General features: G+C 48.0%; 6 protein-coding genes across 6 annotated transcripts; 4 read left to right on the top strand and 2 right to left on the bottom strand.

The window, feature by feature from the left end:
- Positions 1-477: 477 nt before the first annotated feature.
- Positions 478-2,296, top strand: F4813DRAFT_244564 (acid protease). The gene is made up of 2 exons (XM_049240074.1): positions 478-2,015; positions 2,066-2,296. Exons 1-2 carry the CDS (start codon positions 860-862, stop codon positions 2,188-2,190), a joined length of 1,281 nt encoding a protein of 426 aa, XP_049095720.1. The 5' UTR covers positions 478-859; the 3' UTR covers positions 2,191-2,296.
- A 2,525-nt stretch (positions 2,297-4,821) lies between these two features.
- F4813DRAFT_244513 (non-ribosomal peptide synthase) lies at positions 4,822-10,598 on the top strand. The gene has a single exon (XM_049240072.1). It carries the CDS (start codon positions 5,045-5,047, stop codon positions 10,376-10,378), a length of 5,334 nt encoding a protein of 1,777 aa, XP_049095719.1. The 5' UTR covers positions 4,822-5,044; the 3' UTR covers positions 10,379-10,598.
- A 221-nt stretch (positions 10,599-10,819) lies between these two features.
- F4813DRAFT_244506 (uncharacterized protein) lies at positions 10,820-12,553 on the bottom strand. The gene is made up of 2 exons (XM_049240071.1): positions 11,403-12,553; positions 10,820-11,332 (listed from the first exon to the last, which is right to left on the bottom strand). The coding sequence occupies exons 1-2, from the start codon at positions 11,963-11,965 to the stop codon at positions 10,948-10,950; spliced, it is 948 nt and encodes a 315-aa protein (XP_049095718.1). The 5' UTR covers positions 11,966-12,553; the 3' UTR covers positions 10,820-10,947.
- Positions 12,554-13,963: 1,410 nt separating this feature from the next.
- Positions 13,964-15,049, top strand: F4813DRAFT_244400 (Isochorismatase hydrolase). The gene has a single exon (XM_049240069.1). It carries the CDS (start codon positions 14,241-14,243, stop codon positions 14,889-14,891), a length of 651 nt encoding a protein of 216 aa, XP_049095717.1. The 5' UTR covers positions 13,964-14,240; the 3' UTR covers positions 14,892-15,049.
- F4813DRAFT_244430 (glycosyltransferase family 4 protein) lies at positions 15,050-16,949 on the bottom strand. The gene has a single exon (XM_049240070.1). It carries the CDS (start codon positions 16,741-16,743, stop codon positions 15,208-15,210), a length of 1,536 nt encoding a protein of 511 aa, XP_049095716.1. The 5' UTR covers positions 16,744-16,949; the 3' UTR covers positions 15,050-15,207.
- Positions 16,950-19,545: 2,596 nt separating this feature from the next.
- On the top strand, positions 19,546-21,534 carry F4813DRAFT_383044 (nucleotide sugar dehydrogenase; the record flags this gene model as incomplete). The annotated part of the gene is made up of 3 exons (XM_049245888.1): positions 19,546-19,612; positions 19,716-20,224; positions 20,290-21,534. The coding sequence occupies 3 exons, from the start codon at positions 19,546-19,548 to the stop codon at positions 21,532-21,534; spliced, it is 1,821 nt and encodes a 606-aa protein (XP_049095715.1).
- Positions 21,535-21,580: the final 46 nt, after the last annotated feature.

Here is a 21,580-nt window from a genome sequence, read left to right as displayed (position 1 = left end):
TCTGAATTGGCTACGGCTGGTATGATGGCCTGGATGAGCTGAATGGCTCGCTTACCCGGCAACTTTTGGAGGCTTTGTCGGTAGGTCGGGTCCATATAGAGAGCCGCGCATTATCAAAGCGCAAATCTCTACATAGGAACCGTTACGGGGCTCGAAGCCCCTGCATTAGTTTCCGGGGTTCCATGTCCACTAAGATATCTCTACCTTTCAACCAGTCAAGCTTCGTATTACGAATTTACCTACTCGTCACTTAACAGCCCCCACTGGTTATGCCACACCATCCGTCTGGGGATAGTCCTAGTGGATCTCGTTTCGACTGGCGACGGAGAGCATGACGACGCAGATCCTATTCCAGTCAACAACTCCACCGTCCATCTGGCACTCGAGACAAAATATGCATCATATCTAGGATCGACCTTGGCCAGCTTGGCTAGCTTGGCTGGAGCTTGTTTCTGCCTTCCATGCAGATCGAATGATGGCCGACCAGGGTTAATCCCCACAACGCCCCTTTCCGTTTCTCTTGGCTTTCGTCTTTACTTCAAAAGCAGAGCTCTTGGCTCTCGTTTACCCTCTTTCCTGTGCTTCAACTCCCATGAAGTTCGTTGTTGTCTGAGACAACTTCTATTCAGCAGCTGCTTTATTTTTTTGTTTCTTTTCTGTTTAATCCTTTCTTGCTCCTTGAAGCTCGTTGGCTTCATTACCCTTCTTTGTAAATTCTTCCGCTTAGCAGGTTCTTCCTGGTCCAACTGCCAACTAAGGCCAGGTCTTTCCGAGTCTCTTTCATTTTATCCACCTGGTGTGGTGATACGTATATATTTTTACGTCATCCTTCTTTCACTTCATTTACGATTATAGGAAGATGCAGTCTTTCGCGAAGCTGTTGCTCCTCTTTGGGCTCTTGGCCTTGGCTTCTGCCTCCCCGGTCAGAGTCCAAAAACGAGGTGTATACAAGGTTGAACGAGTTGCGAACCCTAACTATACCGGCCGTAATGGCCCTCGAGCTCTGTTGAAAACTCTCCGTAAATATAGGATGCCCATACCGGCATCCGTTGCAGGCGCTGCTCAGCAACAGACCGAGATGATCTCAAAGAGAGAGCCTAAGAGGGGAAAAGGAAAAGCTCACGGTCAAAAGGGTCAGAATGGAGGTGCAGCCGCTAACGGAACCGGTCTTGTGACGGCAACCCCTGAGGCTAACGATGTCGAATATCTGGCTCCTGTCACCATTGGTGGGCAAACTTTGAATCTCGATTTCGACTCCGGCTCGTCCGATCTATGGGTTTTCAACAGTCAGCTTAGCGCAGCCGCGACCCAGGGCCACACTATCTATGACCCAACTCAATCCAAGACATTTGCTCTCATGAAAGGTGCCTCATTCCAGATTTCTTACGGTGACGGCTCTGGTGCTGCGGGCAACGTCGGCACTGATACTGTGGACATTGGCGGCGCTACCGTTACCAAACAAGCAGTAGAGTTGGCCACCGCTGTCTCCCGATCCTTTGTCGATGATGCCAATAGCAACGGTCTACTCGGTCTCGCATTCAGTCAGCTTAACACTGTCCAACCAGCTCCGCAGAAGACGTTCTTCGACAATGTAAAGTCGTCACTCGCCGAGCCTGTTTTCACTGCCGATCTCCGCGCGCAAGCAGTTGGCGCATACGAGTTTGGGCGTATAGATACGAGCAAGTTCACAGGTGACATGACATTTGTTCCCGTCAATACAACAGATGGTTTCTGGCAATTCACAAGCGAGAAATTCGCAATCAATGGTGGAACACCCCAGACTTCTACAGCCGGCGCACAAGCGATTGCCGACACCGGTACCACTCTCCTTCTGGCTGATCCTGCTGTGACACAGGCCTACTATGCGCAAGTTGATGGCGCCGTAGATGACCAACAGCAAGGTGGTTTTACGTTTCCTTGCAACGCACAACTGCCTGATCTCCAGCTGGATGTGGGTGGCACCATGGCTACCGTCAAAGGCGCTGACATCAACTTTGCTCAAGTCGATGATCAGAGTAAGTTCACTACAGCTCCACTACGAAGTTGTCATGCTAATACGTAATAGCTTGTTTCGGTGGTCTACAAGCTTCGACGGCAGGTCTCCAGATCTACGGTGATATATTTTTCAAGAGCAATTTTGTCGCCTTTAACGGCGGAAACAACACTCTTGGATTTGCACAGCACGTATAGATGTGCCTCTTGCATGTAACCATATGTATAGGTTACTATTTTCTTGCATGTGGGCTATGGCCATGAACTGTATATATCATATAAGATTTTTTATTCCAAGAAGCATATGTCAGGATACAGTAGACTTGGGGAATTTACTGAAGGCCGTGGGATTCATTGGGCCTGGCCGGCATGGTTACTCGTACATAACCCGTACATTTTGAAAAGAGCATTTACAACCACAATAAGTCAAATAATGAAGATAAAGGATTGACAATACTACAGCCAAGGTCTTCGTTGGAGGGCACTGAAATGGGAATAATGAAGATTACTGTAGTGGGCAATGAATCGCGCGTGAAACCGACTTCGAAACGCTCCTGGGACCGCAGCCACGACAATAGACTTCCATTCGCGTTGGCTACATCCATCATATCTACTCTACCGGTTAGTAATTAGCTGGCTGTAATATTTGTACCGCCTACTATGCTTGTGAGGTCCGCTTTACGGCTGTGCTCTCTAAGGGCGATAGCCTACCTCCATGGCGGAGATAGACAGATATATATGCTTCCTATTATTAACCTTTACAGCAAACACATGTTTCTAACTGAGGTTACAGATTCTTTTCTCCCGCATCCTAACGCACTTCGAGGAGATTCCTTTCGGTCAGCAGAGCTGTAGGCGAAGATATTTGGTTTGCTGGAAGGTGATCCATCCGAGGGCGCAGATATCTAGCTGAATATTGCGTAGTAGAAGAAAAAAATTATGATGGCTCATCATATTTCGAGACGAAGAGTACCTAGTATGAGACAGCCATTGACCTATTATTGTGGGTGTGAACGTAAAGGTTACGAGTGGCTGAGTGACAACATGATGATCCTTAGCGACTAGGTATATTCTTTACTATTTCAGAGACGATTACGTAGCGGTTGCCTTTCTTAACGCTGGATTGGTTATAAATTTAGCGTTTAAAATTGGGAATCTTCAAAGTTGGTTTAATAGTTCCCCAAGGAAAATTGTCATTGAAGAAATAGATATGAATGAATAATAAGATGGGTAAATTTGGGATGTTAAAGCCAAGACGAAGGATATACCAGAAATCGCCCAATTACGTACAGAGTACCACCCACATCAGCACTTGCCAGTCAATTATTATAGGCAATTAAAGTACATGTTAATGCATTAGGTTGGGTACCCATTATTCATGTGCATCCCAGAAATTAAAAGCCCATTCACGCGCAAGTATATGCATCATGTAGGTACCTGCATGATCTACCTCACTTCTAGGTATATAAGAGTAAATAATTGCTCTTAAAGATGTTTTAAAAGATTAGTATAAAGTTAACTACCTACCCTACCCTACCTAGGTAACTAGGATATAAACAACTAACACCAAGTTATTTTATATAAGTGTAATAAACCTATTCCATCACGGCTTCATGTTTTTGGTGTTTAAGCAGGGCTTCATAAGAGATCAATTACAATACTCTTTTCGCAGGTAAAATTGTAAATGTCCGAAGTCGGACAAAATCATTGGCTCTTGAATGCCACGCCATTGTACCTAATTCTAGGAACACCAGGTACCATGCAACTCACCCCCATCCCGACCATCCTGACTACCCTGACCCCCTTACATAGTACATACATTTCTAGCCAGTCGACGTAAAACTTTTATCCGCTAACGCAGGTTGATGCATCGAGCTATGTGGCAAACCTGGTTCTTACCGAAAGGACCAGATGCGGTTATCCCAAGCTGATTCGCCAGAGATCTGAGGCTTTAGACTTTAGGGTATGCGAAGCAGGTAATGAATGAGGTAGGTTGTGAAGAACCACGAGCAACATACTCCTTTCGTCTAGCATATAAGTTATAACTACCTACACGCTTTACATAGGGTACTCAGGTACCTAGGTTCGGTGATTATTCGTATGTTATACTTTGTGAGCGCGTGGGGTTTAGCGACTTTCTGAAATTGGCGCACACTCACGACCGGAGTGAATACGTAGAAGAGCTTAGGTAGTGGCAAATGTAGATCTTTTAGATACAAGAATTAGAATACCTAAGTACCTAGGTACCTACCTAGGTACATTAGGTAACTTGCAAGCTTGTGCGGGGATGTTGCTGATTCGCTTTAATAATCATACCACCAAGAACATACCATATGCACATACAGCCAGCCATACCATCAAGTCTTGTCTTTGGTAACTTATACCGTTGCAACGTTAATTATACTATGTATATATATATATGTATGTATACAATTTCTCTAGACTCTTTCTAGACCTCTTCCAAGTCCGCCTATCCTCTAACCAGGTTTCTAACCAGGTTTCTGAAATTACTATGATTAATCTGATCCGTTTAAAGTTATCTGATCCGTCCTTTGTGGAGAAGATGTGCATTGGTGCCCATCTTGGTTCGGTTCTAACGGCCTCCATAAATAGCGTCTAATGCTGAAAAGGAAAGTTGCTTCCAAGTCAGCTCCATTAGTGACTACTCTCTCGTACAAGCGTTGGTAAACCGTACAAGAATCACCTTGCCGTTGTCGGCAAGGATGGAGACAGGTATGAAATTATCATGTGCCTGTTGCGGCCTTTTCCCTACTTAGGCACTTGGCCTTCTAGGCGTTCCGTCTCTGAAATTTTTCGAATTCGGCATCACCAGACTTAATACTCTACATCCCCTACGGCACTTAACAAATCCCCAATGTCCACTCGCTCATCAGATTTGCCAGCGCCTGCTATTCCAGCCGATGAAAATTTATATATCGATCTGTAAGTCCTGGTCATCGACTTGGGAGTAGTTGTCACTGTCACTGTCACTGTCACTGTCACTGTCGCTCCTATCGTCTTCGTCGTCGTCGTGGGCATCGCAAACTCAACAATGGACCAGAAAGATGTAGACAACTCGTGTGTGGACTCCGTCTACACTGACGAGGGTATCTCGAGTGGCCATCTTACAACTCCACCAACAGATCTCGAAGAAGACGGCTTAACCTCAGAGCAGTTAGAACAAATATGGAGCTGGAATACACCAATTCCCCCTACCTTAGAAACCTGCATGCACGAATTGGTGGGAAAGCAGGCAAAGGAAGATCCTAGCCGGCCAGCTGTTAACTCGTGGGATGGTGCATTCACGTACCAAGATGTTAGCTCGAAATCAGACCAGCTAGCAGCTCACCTCGTATCAGTAGGTGTCAGGATAGGATCGATTGTGCCGTTATGTTTCGAGAAATCGAAATGGACTGTTGTAGCTGTTCTTGCTGTTATGAAATCGGGCGCGACATTTGCGCTCATGGACCCGAGCCAGCCCGAGGGCAGACTACGCACCATCGTCGAGCAAACGGGTGCTCCTACTATCATAACGTCGAAGCTACAAGAGAGTCTCGGCCATCGCATTGCGCCAAGCGCAACTCATATCATCCTCTCTAGCGAACAGTTTAGCAGCTACAACACATCTCTGAGTTTACCCTCTGTGCCAGCAAGCGCGAATCTTTACATACAATTCACCTCTGGTAGCACGGGCAAGCCGAAGGGGGTTATTATAACGCACGAAAATTATTCTAGCGGCGCAATACCACGCGCGGAAATAGTCGGATATCGCGCACATTCGCGAGTCCTTGACTTTGCGTCGTACGCTTTTGACGTCTGCATCGATTGCATGTTATGCACATTATCGGTTGGGGGTTGCCTATGTATTCCCTCAGATGCCGATCGAGTTAACGACCTTAGCGGCGCTATACGGAAGATGGATGTCAACATGGCTCATATGACGCCCTCAGTCGCCCGTGTGCTAGACCCCGACATCATACCTTCGCTTGAAGTCCTCGGATTGGGGGGAGAGGCTATATCCGCGGGCGACGCAGCCACTTGGAGTCGAAATACGAAAGTGATCAATGCGTACGGCCCTTCGGAGTGCACCGTAGGCTGCGCTGTCAATGGCGATGTGGGTGCAGAAAGCCAAAAGGCACATGTCAGCATCGGTAGGGGAGTTGGAGGAACATTGTGGATTGTCGATCCTTCTAATCACCACCGACTCATGCCTATAGGCACAGTTGGCGAGCTTCTAGTTGAAGGCCCTATAGTGGGACCAGGCTACTTAAACGATGCCGAGAGAACAGCTATCGCGTTCATTAGCGACCCGAAATGGCTTCTAGCCGGGAGCCCACAGCATATAGGCCGTAGTGGACGACTATATAAGACCGGCGACTTAGTAAGATACGATCCGGACGGGACGATTATTTTCGTTGGTCGAGGCGACCAGCAGGTGAAATTACGTGGGCAGCGGATCGAACTCGCAGAGATCGAGTACAATATGCGAGACAAACTACCACCGGGTACTCGTGTTGTTGCCGAGGTCATCAGGCCTGGCGGACCTGCTGGCGAACCAACATTAGTTGCGTTCATAGCAGAGCGAGCAGGTCTTGTACCTGAATCCGAACCTCTTCTAGGATCGTTATCGCCCCGAGTGGTAGACTCTCTCGCGGGCATGAACAAGGCCATATCGGAACACCTACCGATATATATGGTGCCGGCGGCATATATTCCTCTACAGACCATGCCCTTATTAGTTTCGGCGAAGACAGATCGCAAACGCCTCCGAGAAATAGGGCATACGCTTAGTAGGAAAGACATCGCCGGGTTCGCCGCAGCGATGGTCCCCAGGAAAGAACCCTCAACTCCAATGGAAAAGAAACTTGCCCAGCTATGGGGTCAAGTCCTTGGACAGGATGTCGATATTGGCGCTCACGATAACTTTTTCAACTTAGGAGGCGACTCTCTTCGTGCGATGAAGCTGGTCGCTCAAGCGCGAACACAAGACACCGCGCTTACGGTCGCCGACATATTCGCCAACCCTGTGCTCTCAGACATGGCTCTGGCTGCGAGGACCTCATCTAACGAAACTGTGGTCGAGATTCTGCCGTTCTCCCTTCTTAGTAGTAAATGGTCAGAGGATTCAGCACGACAAGACTGCGCTGCTATCTGCGACGTCGACCCTTCAAACATTGAAGATATTTACCCCTGCACACCTCTTCAAGAAGGACTCATGGCGCTGTCCGCTAAGGTCAGCGAAGCCTATGTCGCACAGCGCGTGGTCGAACTTGAAGACGAGGCGGCAGCGCGGAATCTCGCGAAGGCTTTCGAGCTAGCTTCTGCAGATTGCGCAATTCTCCGGACGAGGATAGTCCAGGTCACGAGCCAAGGATTGATGCAAGTAGTCGTTAAAGATGGCTTCGACTGCAAGTGGTTATCCGGGGAGAGCCTCAACGATTATCTAGTTCAGGATAGGAGCGAACCAATTCAACTTGGCAAGCCTCTAGTTAGATACGGCGTGGTCATCAACGAGAAGTCTACGGGAAAGTCGTATTTTGTCTTGACAATGCATCACGCCCTCTACGATGGATGGTCGATGCCTCTAGTGGTCGAACGGGTTAACCGATCATACAACAGCCTCCCAACTAAGCGACCAGCTGAGTTTAAACACTTTATTAGCTACCTTACTAACATGGACCGCAATGAATCGGAATCTTACTGGCGAGAACAACTGGATGGCGCTAATAATGAGCAATTCCCCCCCCTCCCCTATTCGGGTTATCAGCAACAAGCGGATTCTCTTTTAGAACACTACGTACATACCAGCAAGCCCAATACCGGGATAACTATTGCTACGGTTATCCGCGGTGCTTGGGCACTCTTGGTCTCAACTTATACCTCGACCGATGATGTAGTGTTCGGTGAGACGCTTACTGGGCGCAACGCCCCTATTGCGGGTGTTGAACAGATCGAAGGACCTATGATCGCTACGGTACCAGTTAGAGTAGCCGTTCACCACGATATGACTGTGAGAGAGTATCTACAGGAAATCCATGACCAGTCAGTCCTTGGAATTCCCCACGAGCACTTTGGCCTGCAACATATCAGACGTCTAAGCCCGGATGCGCGGGAGGCCTGCGAGCTGAGAACCGGCTTAGTATTACATCCCAGCGCAGATGCTGACGAAATCGCCCCCAGCGAAAAGCAACCAGCGGATGGCTTTGTTCCTGCTGGCGATGATGAGGCGGCGCAAGAGGCGCTCAAGTTTAACACGTACGCCCTGATGCTGGTATGTTCCTTAGACCCACGGGGCTTTTTGGTCATGGCAAGCTTCGACTCGAAAACAGTAACGAGTCCGCAAATGGAGAGAATGCTACGTCAGCTTGAAAAGATTACGCAGCAGCTCGTCGAGAACCCAGATGCTAGATGTAGCCAACTTCAGATCCTAGCCGAGGAGGATATGTCTGAGCTCGCTCGCCTAAGCCAGGCTGGCACAAAAAGTCCAGCTGTCACTGCTTTACTCTCTACCGGTTGTGAGGTATCCGAGACGTGGGTCGTCGATACTGTTGATACTGAGCGGCTACTTCCTCTAGGCGCTGCTGGGGAACTCTTAATACGGTGCTCGGGCGAACCTGGTCTCGAGTTGACGCCGTCTCCCCAGTGGGCTGACCAGAATAATACCGGTCGGTTTTACAAAACTCACAAATTCGTAAAGTACGATGCGAATGGTGACATTACCCCCGTCGAACGGACGAGTTCTACTAGAATATTCTCTACTGGCCCACGAGAAAAGCATGTATCAGCTACCTCGGCGAAGCAGAAGAGTCTTCGACAGGCTTGGAGTCAAATATTATCAATCGACGAAGATGAAATTGGGTTGAACGACAGCTTCTTCCAGCTTGGCGGTGATTCTATTGGGGCTATGAAACTCGTATCGGAGCTCCGAGGTAGGCGGATGGAGTTAACGGTGCCGGAGATTTTTAAACATAGGACATTATACGATATGGCGAAGATCTTGAGGGAAGAGAAGCAAGTGACCGCCGAGTCCGCGGAGCCGCCACCGTCCCCATTTTCATTGCTTAATGTCCCAGATGTGGAAAGCTTCATCACCGAAACGGTTAGGCCACAACTTGTCCAAGGCGACCATGCAATCAAGGATATCCTCCCGGCACGTCCGCTCCAGAAAGTTGCGGTAAGGGGCACAACTCAGCTTCCCCGATTTTCTGCTCGCTACGAATTATTCCATTTTGACGGACACCTCGACAAGGAAAGACTCTTCAAGAGCTGCCGGGAACTCGTCGCTCGCACCGAAATTCTGCGAACAGTTTTCGTAGAGAGCGGCGAGGAGTGCTTCGGCGTCGTCCTCGAAACACTTGATATTGCAATCGACCAATACGAGATCGAAGGAGACTTGGACTCGTTTGCACATAACCTATGCGACGTCGACGTTCAAACCAAGATGCCTCTAGGCTCTGCCTTCGTGAAGTTCATGTTCGTCCAAGGTGATGCTAATAAGAGCTGCCTCATCTTCCGCATCTCTCACGCACAGTACGACGAAGTCTGCCTCCCGGGCCTTATACACCAGCTCGGCGCTCTATACGACGGCAAGGCTACAGTAGACTCCGTTCCATTCTCTTCCTTCGTGTACCATGTCGTGAATAAGGGCATCCCGCGAAGCATCCCTTATTGGCGAGACTTACTACAGAGCAGCTCGCTCACGATCCTCCGTCCGGATTTACCTTTAACATCTAAGACCCCTGCCGCAATCAGCCGGACAGTTGACATCTCCGCGCGGCTAAGGGACATAACGGTGGCGACGCTACCGACAGCCGCATGGGCCTTGTGCCTCGCGCGACGGCTCGCGCGGAGAGACGTCGTATTCGGCGAGGTCGTCAGCGGCCGGAACACGGATTTGCCGCATGCAGACACCGTCGCGGGACCAACATGGCAATACGTACCGGTACGGGTACGCTTCGAGGATGACTGGAAAGTCGCGGACCTGCTACGATACGTGCAACACCAGCACGTCGCCAGCGCGCTGCACGAGTGCATGGGTCTGACGGAGATCATGCGTGAGTGCGGACCACTCCCAGGCTGGCCAGAGGGTGCTGATTGGTTCGACTCGGTGGTGCACCAAGACGTAGTCCACGTCGAGGAGCTGAAGTTTGGATTTGGGGGCGACCAGGACGGGGGCATGGGCAGGGCGACGTGCCGTTTTGAGACGGTTTACCCGCACTTCGAGCCGTTGCGCGAGTGGAAAGTACAGGCGTTTGTCGATGGTGATAGTCTGACGTTGGAACTCGTTACATTCCAGGATTGGATAGGCGTTGCGGCAGAGTTGCTGGACGAGTTAGAGGAGATAATGGGGATATTAGTGAGGAAGCCAGACGAGCAGCTTTTCTGATTGGATATAAAAGGTGAATGGTATATAGAACTTGGTGTACTTGGGATAAAGTGTTTTCCTCCTATTCAGTCGCTCATTTGAGTCTTGGGGGATAAGTACCCAAACCTCTCATGTATATTAGATGTCCTTACTCGTGGCGTATATTTTTATATCTCGACTCTTGACGCCTTACCAACGAGTCTAGCTTTCTCAGCGTATATATATATATACCTTATATATACCTCTATAAGGTATATCAATATGAGCTCGCTGTCTATAAAATCTAGTCCTCCACTTCGTAATACATAATTTGGAACTGTGATGAGAGCCGCCATTTATAACAACTTCTTGATGCTTTATATAAAACTAGCATATATACTTGGTAATATCGAACAGTGTAATCCACCCAGAACTAAAGTTGATACAAATACCAACTGAATACTAAACCAGCACGCCTTAAGGATTGATTAATCTAAAACCCGTTGCTGAAAATCCCAAAAATTGCCCGTCATTTAAACATTAATCTACCCACTTCGACGGCATCCACTGCACACCCACACATGAATTTATATCCGTACTAATGTGGTCGATTATATTCTCGCATTGACGGGTTTGCCTTCAGCTCTTGCCTTCCGCGTCCTATACGTATCCCGGTAATTGTATCGCTCGTACGTACCAAACGCGTAAAATCCAAATCCAACCACAAACCAGATGCTGGTAATAATTAGACCTACTGGGAAGATTAGGATGTTAACACCAGGCAAGACGAAGGCGACTGTGCCTTCAATCAATTGGGCTGTAATGTTCTCGACTGCTACCGAGGCGAGTGTAAAATCGGACATGACAACATCAGTCGAAAATATGCCATTGACGAAGGCAGCTTCATTAGAAGAAACATTCGTGGTAACTTGCTGGCCTGCTAAGTTCTTTCCTGTCAATGTGACGGTTGGCATCACTAACGCCTCCAGCACACCCCTATTTTTAAAATATAAGCCTTTGCACGCGACAATACGGCATGAGAGATGCGTCTAATTTAGGTACTTACATGGTCATAGGTTGAGCCATCTGGGCCTTATCTATTTGCCCAACAAACATGTACGTCTGGAGAAGCGTGGGCGTCGAGCTTTGTCGCTTAGAGACGTTCGAGGGTTGTGCGCCCTGACCAACCGGCGAGACAGAGGCCCCATTATATTGAAGTCCGACGGAGATATCCTCTGGAGGGATACCTTCAAATTCTCCGAAAGGTGTTGATACTTGGAAGAGGCGCAAGTCAGCCATGAATGTGCCGGCGTTCGTGTCGAGGCTGAATAGATTATAGCAAACGGCTGTTCCCGAAGGGTTCGACGCAGCGACGAGCTGAGACAATGCTGTCATGCAGGCTGCTGCGGTATCCGTGTTCCACTGAGTCATGTTCGCTTGCGAATTATTCGGTGTCGACGTCGTCTGTCGCCTTTCTAACGAATCGGTATCGGCATCGGCATTGGCATCGTCGAATCTTGTATCCAACATGGTCGCACGCGTGTTCATGATTCCTCCCACCATAGGCTCCATGCTAGCTAGTGCCGACGAGGCAAATAGCGAAGCTACGGCAGCACTTAGCCAAACCATCTTAGCGAGACGGCGATTACTTTCGATTATGATATCGGACTATGGACTAAAGTATATATCTGTTGAACGGTAATAAGCCGGCCGGCGGTTGAAGAAGGTGATATATCGGTATATATCAATAAGGAGTGTTTGTAAAGAGCGTGTGGAACCTGTCCGTATTGCCGTATTGCCGTATTGTACCTATTCGATTTTTTCTAGGAGCGGAGACCCAAGTAGCGCCGATCAGATTGGAGATCCAGCAAAATAGAAGAAAGGGAAAAGGGAAAAGGGACCTGCCCACAGGAACGGAAAGGCGGCAATATTTTGTTTGGGCAGAACAGGTAGTAATGGGATTCGCGAAAGGAGAGAATGGAAAAAAGAGGCGGATATCAACTCGATAGCTTAGAATAGCTTAGAATAGATGCAATAAGACAAGGGACCCGTAAGGAAAACAGACCCCAGTACATATGTACATAGACCGACGAAATGGCATGACGGTGGGTCGTAAGTCGCCGAGAGATCTTGCGCGGCGGCCTAGAACACTCGAACAGATCAAAGATGCAGGGTCTGGGAGATCTCTTGCTGTCTTGCTGTCTTGCTGTTGAACTAAGACAAACAGGAGGAGCGAAAAGACGAGGAGTTGGTAGAACCCTTGTTGATTATCATACTCCTTCTGCGGCAACGAGAACCCCCTTACGACACAAACATTAGGGAAGAGACTGCTGCTATGTACAAGTTGGTGGTACGATGGAGAATGCTACAATGTAAGAGAATGTAAGAGATGATGGAGAGCCAACGCATTGTGGAGACCGAAGAAGCGTAGTGACATTGGCACTGCACCGGCGCGAAGCCAACGAATGAAGTGTGAAGCCGACCTCGACCTCGACCTCGACCTCGACCTATTAACCTAACCTAGAGAGGTACATTAATATGACAATAAATAACAACAATTCGATCGTACATATAACAGAGGCAAGATTATGTATACTTATCCAAGCGTGGTCTGTATCTCTGCACACGTATGTACAAGGCCAGCATAACTACCTAACCTAGGTATGTATAATGGTTTGACGCTCGGCCAGTTTCCGAGAATGTCGGATCGCTTAATGATGATGCGACGTCGATGAAGAGGGAAGAAGTTTCGAGAGGCCGGCGTTAGTGAGACAGTGAGACAAAGCGCTATGCTCTGCACGCTCCAAGTATTACTAACCTGTCTCCGTATATGATTTAACCAATCAGCCTTCTCCTAGCTTTTTACTTTGATGGGTTTTGGATGGGTTAGGAAGATCCCTAATAAGACCCCTGAGCCCTGTCTAGTCGCATCTTGAGGCTTCAAAGCCCCCAACTTCCCCCTAACCAACCCCTGTTCTCGTATCACAAGCCCCAGTATGTACCTAACATAGGTACATATGTAGCCAAGCACCGAGTCCAGGGTTGGCCCTATGTACCTATGTACCTATCATACGCTGCAAGTCGTTTCTTCAAATTAACAGGTACGGATTACGTATGTACGAAGTACCTGCAAAGCCTGCAAAGCCTGCAAAGCCTGCAAAGCCTGCAAAGCCTGCAAAGCCTGCAAAGCCTGCAAAGCCTGCAAAGCCTGCAAAGCCTGCAATAAAATAAAGAATACATAGGTACCTACATAGTAGAAGCAAAATGCTCAAGTTTACCGAACCCATTTCATTCTGCATACATATATTGTTTCTAATTCGTATCATGGGAATAATAATGGCGACATTCTGAGATTCGTACCCAATGCATTCTTTACATATTCCGTACACGTGTTTTTGATCGACAATCTAATGAAGCTGTAGGATGTTGGAACTATTGATGTTCAAGTACCTGATTCTTTGATCCTCCTTTATCTAAATACGTCTAAACAACATATTTTTAAGACAATTTCAATCCTTTGGGAGAACACCTAACTGCTGAGGTCAGCTACTTACTATTATCGGCAACTCAACAGGTAGTGTGCCATCTCCAGCTGGTCACTATTGGCGCCATCGTCTCGTTTATACTAGCGACTTTTTTCTAACTGGTATGATATTTCGGTCAGGTTCGATGACCCCTAAACGTAGGTGTAATCAATATTATTAATCATTTCGGTATTTCCGTGACTCACGGTGGAAGCTCCGGTTGTCATCAGTACATACCTAACCTAGCATATATGTGAGTTGCAAGTTGTAAGTTGTGTATTAGTCGTCATCTATCGCGACGTCTTTCTACATATATTTTTTATTTCTAGAAAGAAAAGAAAAAGAAAAAGAAAATAGAAATCAAATCAAATCAAATCAAAATGAAGCCTGCCAACTCAGCCAAGACAGCTTTAATTATCATCGACGTTCAAAATGGACTCCGACACCCAACATATTGGGGCGCTACCCGCAGTACACCTAAATTCGAGGAGAATGTCGCGCTTCTACTGAATGCGGCACGGAAATACAATAAGAAGCTAGGTGAAGACGCGGTAGACATTTGTCACGTCCACCATCATAGCATCTATCCGAACTCGATGCTCTATCCTGGTACTCAGGTTGAGATAGATGGCAAACTAGTTGAGGCGGTACAGCCGCAGTCGTTTGTACAGCCAGAACCGCAGGAATCCGTCTTTATCAAAGATGTCAACTCATCCTTTATTGGCACCAAACTAGAAGCCCACCTCAAAGACCAACGAGTTAGACAACTCGTCATAACAGGTCTTACGACGGATCACTGTGTTAGCACAACTACACGGATGGCCAACAATCTAAGGGTCGTATCCGTGACAAGCCCAACTGGCGAGCTCGATGAAGGCGATATCGTTCTCGTCGGCGATGCATGTGCCACGTTTGCAAAGGGTGGAATCGATGCGGAAACGATGCATAAAGTAAGCCTTGCTTCTTTGAACGACGAGTTTGCTCAAGTTGTAAACACGCAAGACGTCCTGCGCAACGTATTTGGAAACTAAATTGCTATCTACAATTTGCTTCCTCACCTACTAGCCACTCAGGGGGGAGTGTCTAGATATGTGCGCTCTCAAAAACAAGTCCAATCAATAACCAATCCAGCATGTAACCCGTTAGTCCCGCGCAGTCTAATATTTCACCAGGTTGTGGTATGTTAGGTGGCTCATACGACCACTCGCTTGAGCAATAAATGATGCAGTACAATAAACTGGGTATAAAAGGAAAGCAACCTATCCAAAAGGGGGAGGGGGTTGTGAATATAATTCAAGTCAGAAAGGCCATTTGTAACCCCAACTTAGAACCTCCTTGTCGTAATATTCAGCTTCTTATCCGACGACTTATTGATTTTTTCAGCGTTGAGACCCGCGGCGTATGGGTCTTGAACAGATGTCCGATGTCCGTAAAGACGAGGTAACTACCAACAAGCGCCCAGAACCCTACAATGATAGAGAGGGAAAAAGCTATCTTCGCCGTAGTGATCTTAGAGAGGAGAAATTGTCTCGTAGGAGCGTTTAGGAATAGCCAGCCGACGATGGGTACCTGCGTCGTCGAGGCGCCTGACTTCCTGTTCTGCTCAAATTGCTCAATCGTGTCAAACATCTGCCAGGCGGCCTTGTTGCTGATCCTTTCCCACGTGGCGTCGCATGCAAACGCGCGGCCGGCTAGAGCAAATTGTTCGCGGAGCCTCGAGTCTCGACCAAGCAACAGCGTCTTTTTCACAAAACCATCCAAGTCATCGGGCGGAACGAGAAACCCAGTCTTTCCGTGCTCGATAATATCGCTTGGTCCACCTTCGTCCCGTGCAATCACTGGCATGCCGCTCGCCATCGCCTCCAAGACCACAAGCCCAAATGTCTCGGTGATGGAGCAGTGTAGGAAAATATCGGCCGAAGCATAATGTGTCATCAGATCCTCTCCGACCTTGAAGCCGACGAAGATGACCTTGCCTTTCTCGTTCAGCGGGCCAAACATATCTTTCACTTCTTGGAAGACGACTGGGTTGCGATTTCCGCCGACGATGACGAGTTTGAAGTCCAACCCCTCCTGATCCAGCGCCTTGGCCGCCTGCGCAAGGAACCCGAACCCCTTCTCGCCCGCTATTCGCGAACAGGTAAACAAGATGAGCTCTCCGTTTGGTGCCCATTCTTGTCTCAGCGCCAAGCTTTTCTTGGCCGGATCGAAGCCCTTGGTGTCGACTCCCCGTCTTAGAACCTCCATTTTGTTAGTTGGCACGTTTGCGACTTTGTCTAAATATGTCTTGACGAATGTGCTCGGGTAGAAAATGGTCTTCACGGAAGAGTCACGAAAGAGGTTGCCTTGGACGAAGCCGAAGATTCGATTCGCGATCCCGCCTAGCGGCCAAGGAAACAGCACAGAGCAGTATCCTGCCAGGTCGGTCTGAAAATTGCATATGACAGGCACTTGCAATTCCTTCGCATGCTGCCGCACCTGCAGCATCACTTGAAACCCTAAAGATGCAGGGCTAGCCAAGTAGATTAGGTCTGGAGGCCCTCCGAACGTCCGCCTATATATCTCAGAAAGCCGTACGGGATATGCAACTGAGAGTTCGGGGTTGAAAGGCAGAGGATACCCCGTCAGCCGTATTTCTTCGTGGTACAGCGAGCTGGCATTGCTAGAAGGGCTAATCGGGTTAAATGTGTTTATTTTTGTGTGGTTATACGGCGCAACTACCGAGACGAGTGCCCCGTGAGATCGGAGCTGATCTACCAGCATCTTGGTGGTGCGCGACACGCCGTTCACAGGGCCCAGGCTCTCGGTGCATAGCAGGATACGTTTCCCGGTCAGACCAGACGGGAAATCGTCAAAGTTATGAGATTCCTGTCCCTTCGCCATAGTTCAAGCTTGTTGGAGCTGGCAGGTTGACGTAGTGTAGTCTTTCGATGTCACTCTGCACTCTTCAAGTGACTTGGTGGCTTCAAGCTGGAGATACAGACCAGAATGCTTCTTTCTCTTTAACCTAACATGTATACCTATATATATAGATGCCTAAGAACGACGTCAATATTATCCCTGGGTGGCCCTGCTGCGGTTTCTGCTGCCAGACTAATCAGTAGATCGTGATATAGGCGGCTGTTAGGATGCGTACATGTTATTAAGAAATGCCCGAGATATAGGATACCCGTAACGTAATGCTACAGGTGAAGATACTGCATCGGAAAATTATAGTAGTTGGGGGAAAGAAATGCAACTCTTATTCCGGCACAGGATATAAATATCGCATTAGAAGTAGAACAGTTGGGACCATAGTTCCGATGTGATAAAACTAAAAAAGTGTTGGCCAACTTCCATGGGAAGACGATAGTAAAACTATAAGCAAGTGATCTGTGCTCTTTTGGGATTGGGTCCCGTGTCAAATCAACAGCGGCGGCTGACATTTATTTACTTGCTATAGTTAGAAAAGAAGGTGTGAAGTATTCCCGTGGCTTGAGTATAAGATGGTCCGGTGGGCACAAGAAGATAAGACATATTAGATGTCTAACTTGGCTAAAGAGAGTTTATCCCACCTAACATAATACATACCTTATGGCCTTAGCGTCTGTGAGATGTAAGTTCTACATTCGCGGTCGGTCGGGTCTGGTTGGTGGCTCACGGGGTATGTACTATGACTATGTGGTGATTCAAGGGTATAGGTAGTAAGGGCATAACTAGGACTAATAATAGTTATACTTAATCACGCACCTTCAATACACGTAATATGGGTATTTTCTTCTTGTCTTTTAGTTTGCCTTTACATAGTATCAATTCACCCAATGACACGCTCTGTTGACAGCACACGCGAAAAAAGGCTGCGCACCAATCATATAGCGCATTGACAGCACATTTTCCCAATAAGACGAGCTTTAGATGAACCTAGATACACAGATACCTACACACTAACCTTGTTAACATCTAAGGCCTGCAAAGACCTGCAAAGACCTGCAAGAGAATCCGGGGTCCTACAAACCTTACGGCAGTAAATATAAATCTGCATGTATACCGGCATGGCGCCTAAGCAACATCTAGACTTAGATTCGTTCAACAAAGGCATTTCACGTTTTCGGGGTGGTTGATGTCACATGGACATTCACCATTCATCTGAGGTTATCTAGATTGTCTCATTTACGAATTAGCACCCTACATTAGACCCTCGTGTGTCTGGTACGCTTATCTGTTGGCTGTCTATAGGTATATCCCTACCTAGGTAATACTTGCGCCATCATATCTTCTGCCCTAGCTTTTCTCCGTTACGGGGATGGACTATTATGAATACACGTGATACTGGCAATGGGATGGTATAACCTTGCCTGCCTTTAGAGTCTTATGAGGCCCTCTGTCCTCTGTCCTCTGTCTTCTGTCCTCTACTTTCTTCTCTCAAGCCTCCCGCTCCTACACCCTACCTACGGTGGGTAGCAGGTTAGCACGTACCTTACATATGTGTAGAGTTCATTAGATTGCAACCCAACTTTTGATAAGCCCTAGACAGACAGACTTACCCATCGGTATGTGCATGCAGCGCTTGCTCGCCTGGGTTGAGCCACCTGCTACCTACCTAGGTAGGTAGCTATCTTTGTATACATGCCTACCTAAGGTACATGTAGCTGTTATGTACATGTAGGTAGGATAAGGTATTGCTACGTGCTTATACTGCATCAGCTAACAGCACTGTACATGCGGTAACTTATATAGTTTGTTTAACTTACGGTAATGGACTGGCACTTAACTTGCCCAAGCATCACCCTAGGTTTCCTATCTGCTGTCCCCTCCACACGTACCCGATACAACGATGGCCCGTGGCACAGAGTTAGACAGAACACTGGCTCTAAGCTAGGTCTTGTCTAGATCCGCCACCTGCGTCTATAACACGGGTTCTCGTAGGAGCTTAACGCAATCGCACATCTTTCTACCAGGCTAAGAGGAAGACATGACCTTGCCTACCCTTCTAGAGAAGGGGCTGCTTGTCTCTTTTAAATCCGAGTGGCGTCCTAGCGGTGCCTAAGTTTATATATAGTTATACTTATAGTCATGCCTGCCTAGGTAGGTATACATAAACCTAACCCAGCCCTTATCTAAGAGGCCACCCCTTCTTATAAATTCCATCCTCCCATTCATCCAAACAGACCCTTCGTGACTACCGTTAACTCACCCACCAATACCATCGTCAAGTTCCTTCTAGACTCCTGATTGCTCACGATACCTATTTGTCTGCTGAGTTAGCAGTCACGCTCTCTGTTCTACCTACTAGGTATATCTATATCTACCCTTATGCCACCACCTTCCTACAAATCTCATCAGCTGCGTAACTTACTTGTGTGCAAATCTTCTAGAGTAGATTTAGAAGGCATTGTGGTCCCAGTTTAATTATTGTCTTTTTACCCCTTGTTGTTCGTATATCGCATGCGAAATCACGAACTGCTTCTCGATCCCCTTACAAGCCAGCACTCGAGAATAGTAGCTCACATCAGGCTCTATTTAGCTACTATGGGTTCTATTCAGGCGCCGATCGTTGTTTCAACAACCGAGACTGAAGACAGTAGCACATTTGTTGATGTTGCTTCAACGGCTCCGACTACCCCGGATGGAAGCTCAACATCTAGTCCGATGCTCCGCGCAGATTTAGCCGTGGACCTTGAACGAACCGCCTTACCGAAAATAATTATGTCTGCCGGTCAGGATGTGACCCGTCCCGTTCGTAACATATGTTGTGTCGGCGCTGGCTATGTCGGTTAGCTATTACCCCTTCTCTTACGTGACCTCTTCTTTTATGAGCAAATAAACTTGGCCCCTTTCTGTTTGCTATTATTCTTTGAAGCTAAAAGATAACGTAGGCGGCCCGACAGCTGCTGTCATGGCTTACCAAAACCCGGACCTCTGCGTCACCGTCGTAGACAAAAATGAACAGAGAATCCGCCGATGGAACTCAGAGCACCTACCCATTTACGAGCCAGGTTTGGCGGACATTGTTCGCATCGCTCGTGATGGGTCTAGGAAGTGTTACTTCGATAATGAGCCAACTAGTACCAATTTTGACACATCAAAAACTTACCACTTCTATACCCCTGATCATGTATATTATAGCACAAAAGCGACCGTACCCGCTAGGAAGCCGAACCTGTTTTTTTCGACTCAGGTTGCACGATACATTAGTGAGGCAGATATAGTTCTAATCGCAGTTAATACACCAACGAAGTCGAAGGGGGCTGGAGCGGGAAGCGCTACCGACATGACAGCATTTGAGGCCGTCACCAGCGAGGTTGCTCGGCATGCTAGGCCAGGAACCATCATTGTGGAAAAGTCAACTGTCCCTTGCAGGACAGCAGAGCTTGTCCGGAAGACTGTAAGTTGGCACCTACTATATGGCAGTCTACCAAGACGATCTTTGGCCGGCTAACAATTTAATAGATGGCAGTCCACCGCCCAGGAGTTCACTTTGAGATACTTTCAAACCCGGAATTTCTGGCAGCAGGTACAGCCATGAATGATCTTACGTATCCCGACCGCATACTGATCGGATCTTCGACAACGCCATCTGGATGTAAAGCCGCGGAATCTCTAGCAAAGGTCTACGCGGCATGGGTCCCGCGATCTCGCATCATTACCACTAATGTCTACTCGTCTGAGCTGGCGAAACTTGTAGCGAACTCGATGCTAGCACAGCGTATAAGCAGCATCAACTCAATCTCAGCGATTTGCGAGAAGACAGGAGCGGACATTGATGAGATAGCAGCGTCTGTTGGCCGTGACCCCCGCATTGGCGATAAGTTCCTTAAAGCAGGGATTGGTTTCGGCGGGAGCTGCTTCAAGAAGGATATTCTTAGCCTCGTATATTTGGCCGAGTCGCTTGGCTTAGATGAAGTGGGAGAATACTGGAGACAGGTGGTAAAGATGAACGAGTACCAGCGCGACCGCTTCTCGAGGCGCGTGATTCAGCGTCTCAATAACACTCTAGTTGGAAAGAAGATTACCCTGCTTGGCTACGCATTTAAGGCCAATACTTCCGACACGAGAGAATCACCTGCACTCGAAATCATCAAGACGCTCCTGGAGGAGGGCCCTAGGGAGATTGCGATATTTGATCCCTGCTGCAATCCGGTGGTTGTCAAAGCCGAGATCAAGGAGCTTATCAGAGGCCAGTCTGCTCTCAGAGAAGACGGAGGGCCGATCGAGATTTATTCGAGTGCCTATACCGCCTGCGAAGGCAGCCATGCCGTCCTAATAACAACCGAGTTCGATGAGTTTCGAAGCACCCCGGCTAGGACAGACAAGCCTAAGCCTCCTTCAAGCCCTTCAAAGAAAGCTGACCCCCGACCATTCGCTTATAAGGTTACCGAGTCGGATATATTATCACTCCACAAGTACTTTCTTCATGCTGCGCCTGCAGGGACGTACCCTGACAATGACCCTTTGAGGCGATATAGACCAGAGCCAGCGTGTGAGAGCGACTGTCCCGATTGTGGCTTGATTAAGACAAGCGGCTATTCCACAGCGGGAAACTCAAGCGAGGATAGGCTTAAAGAGAAGTTAGACTGGAGCAAAATCTCTTTCACTATGAACAAGCCAAAATGGGTATTCGACGGCAAGGGTATTATTGATGCGAACGAGCTCGCCAAATTAGGTATTCGTGTAGAGAGTGTTGGGCGTCAGTGAGAGTTGGAACCAGAGTGCCCCCTTTCCCGGCTTTCTTTCCCTTCGG

Source organism: Daldinia decipiens (genome assembly GCF_022478715.1).
Source record: "Daldinia decipiens strain CBS 113046 unplaced genomic scaffold F4813scaffold_43, whole genome shotgun sequence".
NCBI classification, from domain to species: domain Eukaryota; kingdom Fungi; phylum Ascomycota; class Sordariomycetes; order Xylariales; family Hypoxylaceae; genus Daldinia; species Daldinia decipiens.
This window is presented reverse-complemented; position numbering and strand designations above follow the sequence as displayed.

What these genes read in the sequence shown, in the direction of transcription:
- F4813DRAFT_244564 (XM_049240074.1), top strand. Translation starts at nt 860, where the DNA reads ATGCAGTCTTTCGCGAAGCTGTTGCTCCTCTTTGGGCTCTTGGCCTTG. An exon ending in TGCTCAAGTCGATGATCAGA is followed by an intron (nt 2,016 to 2,065) that starts GTAAGTTCACTA and finishes AATACGTAATAG; the next exon opens with CTTGTTTCGGTGGTCTACAA.
- F4813DRAFT_244513 (XM_049240072.1), top strand. Translation starts at nt 5,045, where the DNA reads ATGGACCAGAAAGATGTAGACAACTCGTGTGTGGACTCCGTCTACACT.
- F4813DRAFT_244506 (XM_049240071.1), bottom strand. Translation starts at nt 11,965, where the DNA reads ATGGTTTGGCTAAGTGCTGCCGTAGCTTCGCTATTTGCCTCGTCGGCA. An exon ending in ATGGCTCAACCTATGACCAT is followed by an intron (nt 11,333 to 11,402) that starts GTAAGTACCTAA and finishes TTTTAAAAATAG; the next exon opens with GGGTGTGCTGGAGGCGTTAG.
- F4813DRAFT_244400 (XM_049240069.1), top strand. Translation starts at nt 14,241, where the DNA reads ATGAAGCCTGCCAACTCAGCCAAGACAGCTTTAATTATCATCGACGTT.
- F4813DRAFT_244430 (XM_049240070.1), bottom strand. Translation starts at nt 16,743, where the DNA reads ATGGCGAAGGGACAGGAATCTCATAACTTTGACGATTTCCCGTCTGGT.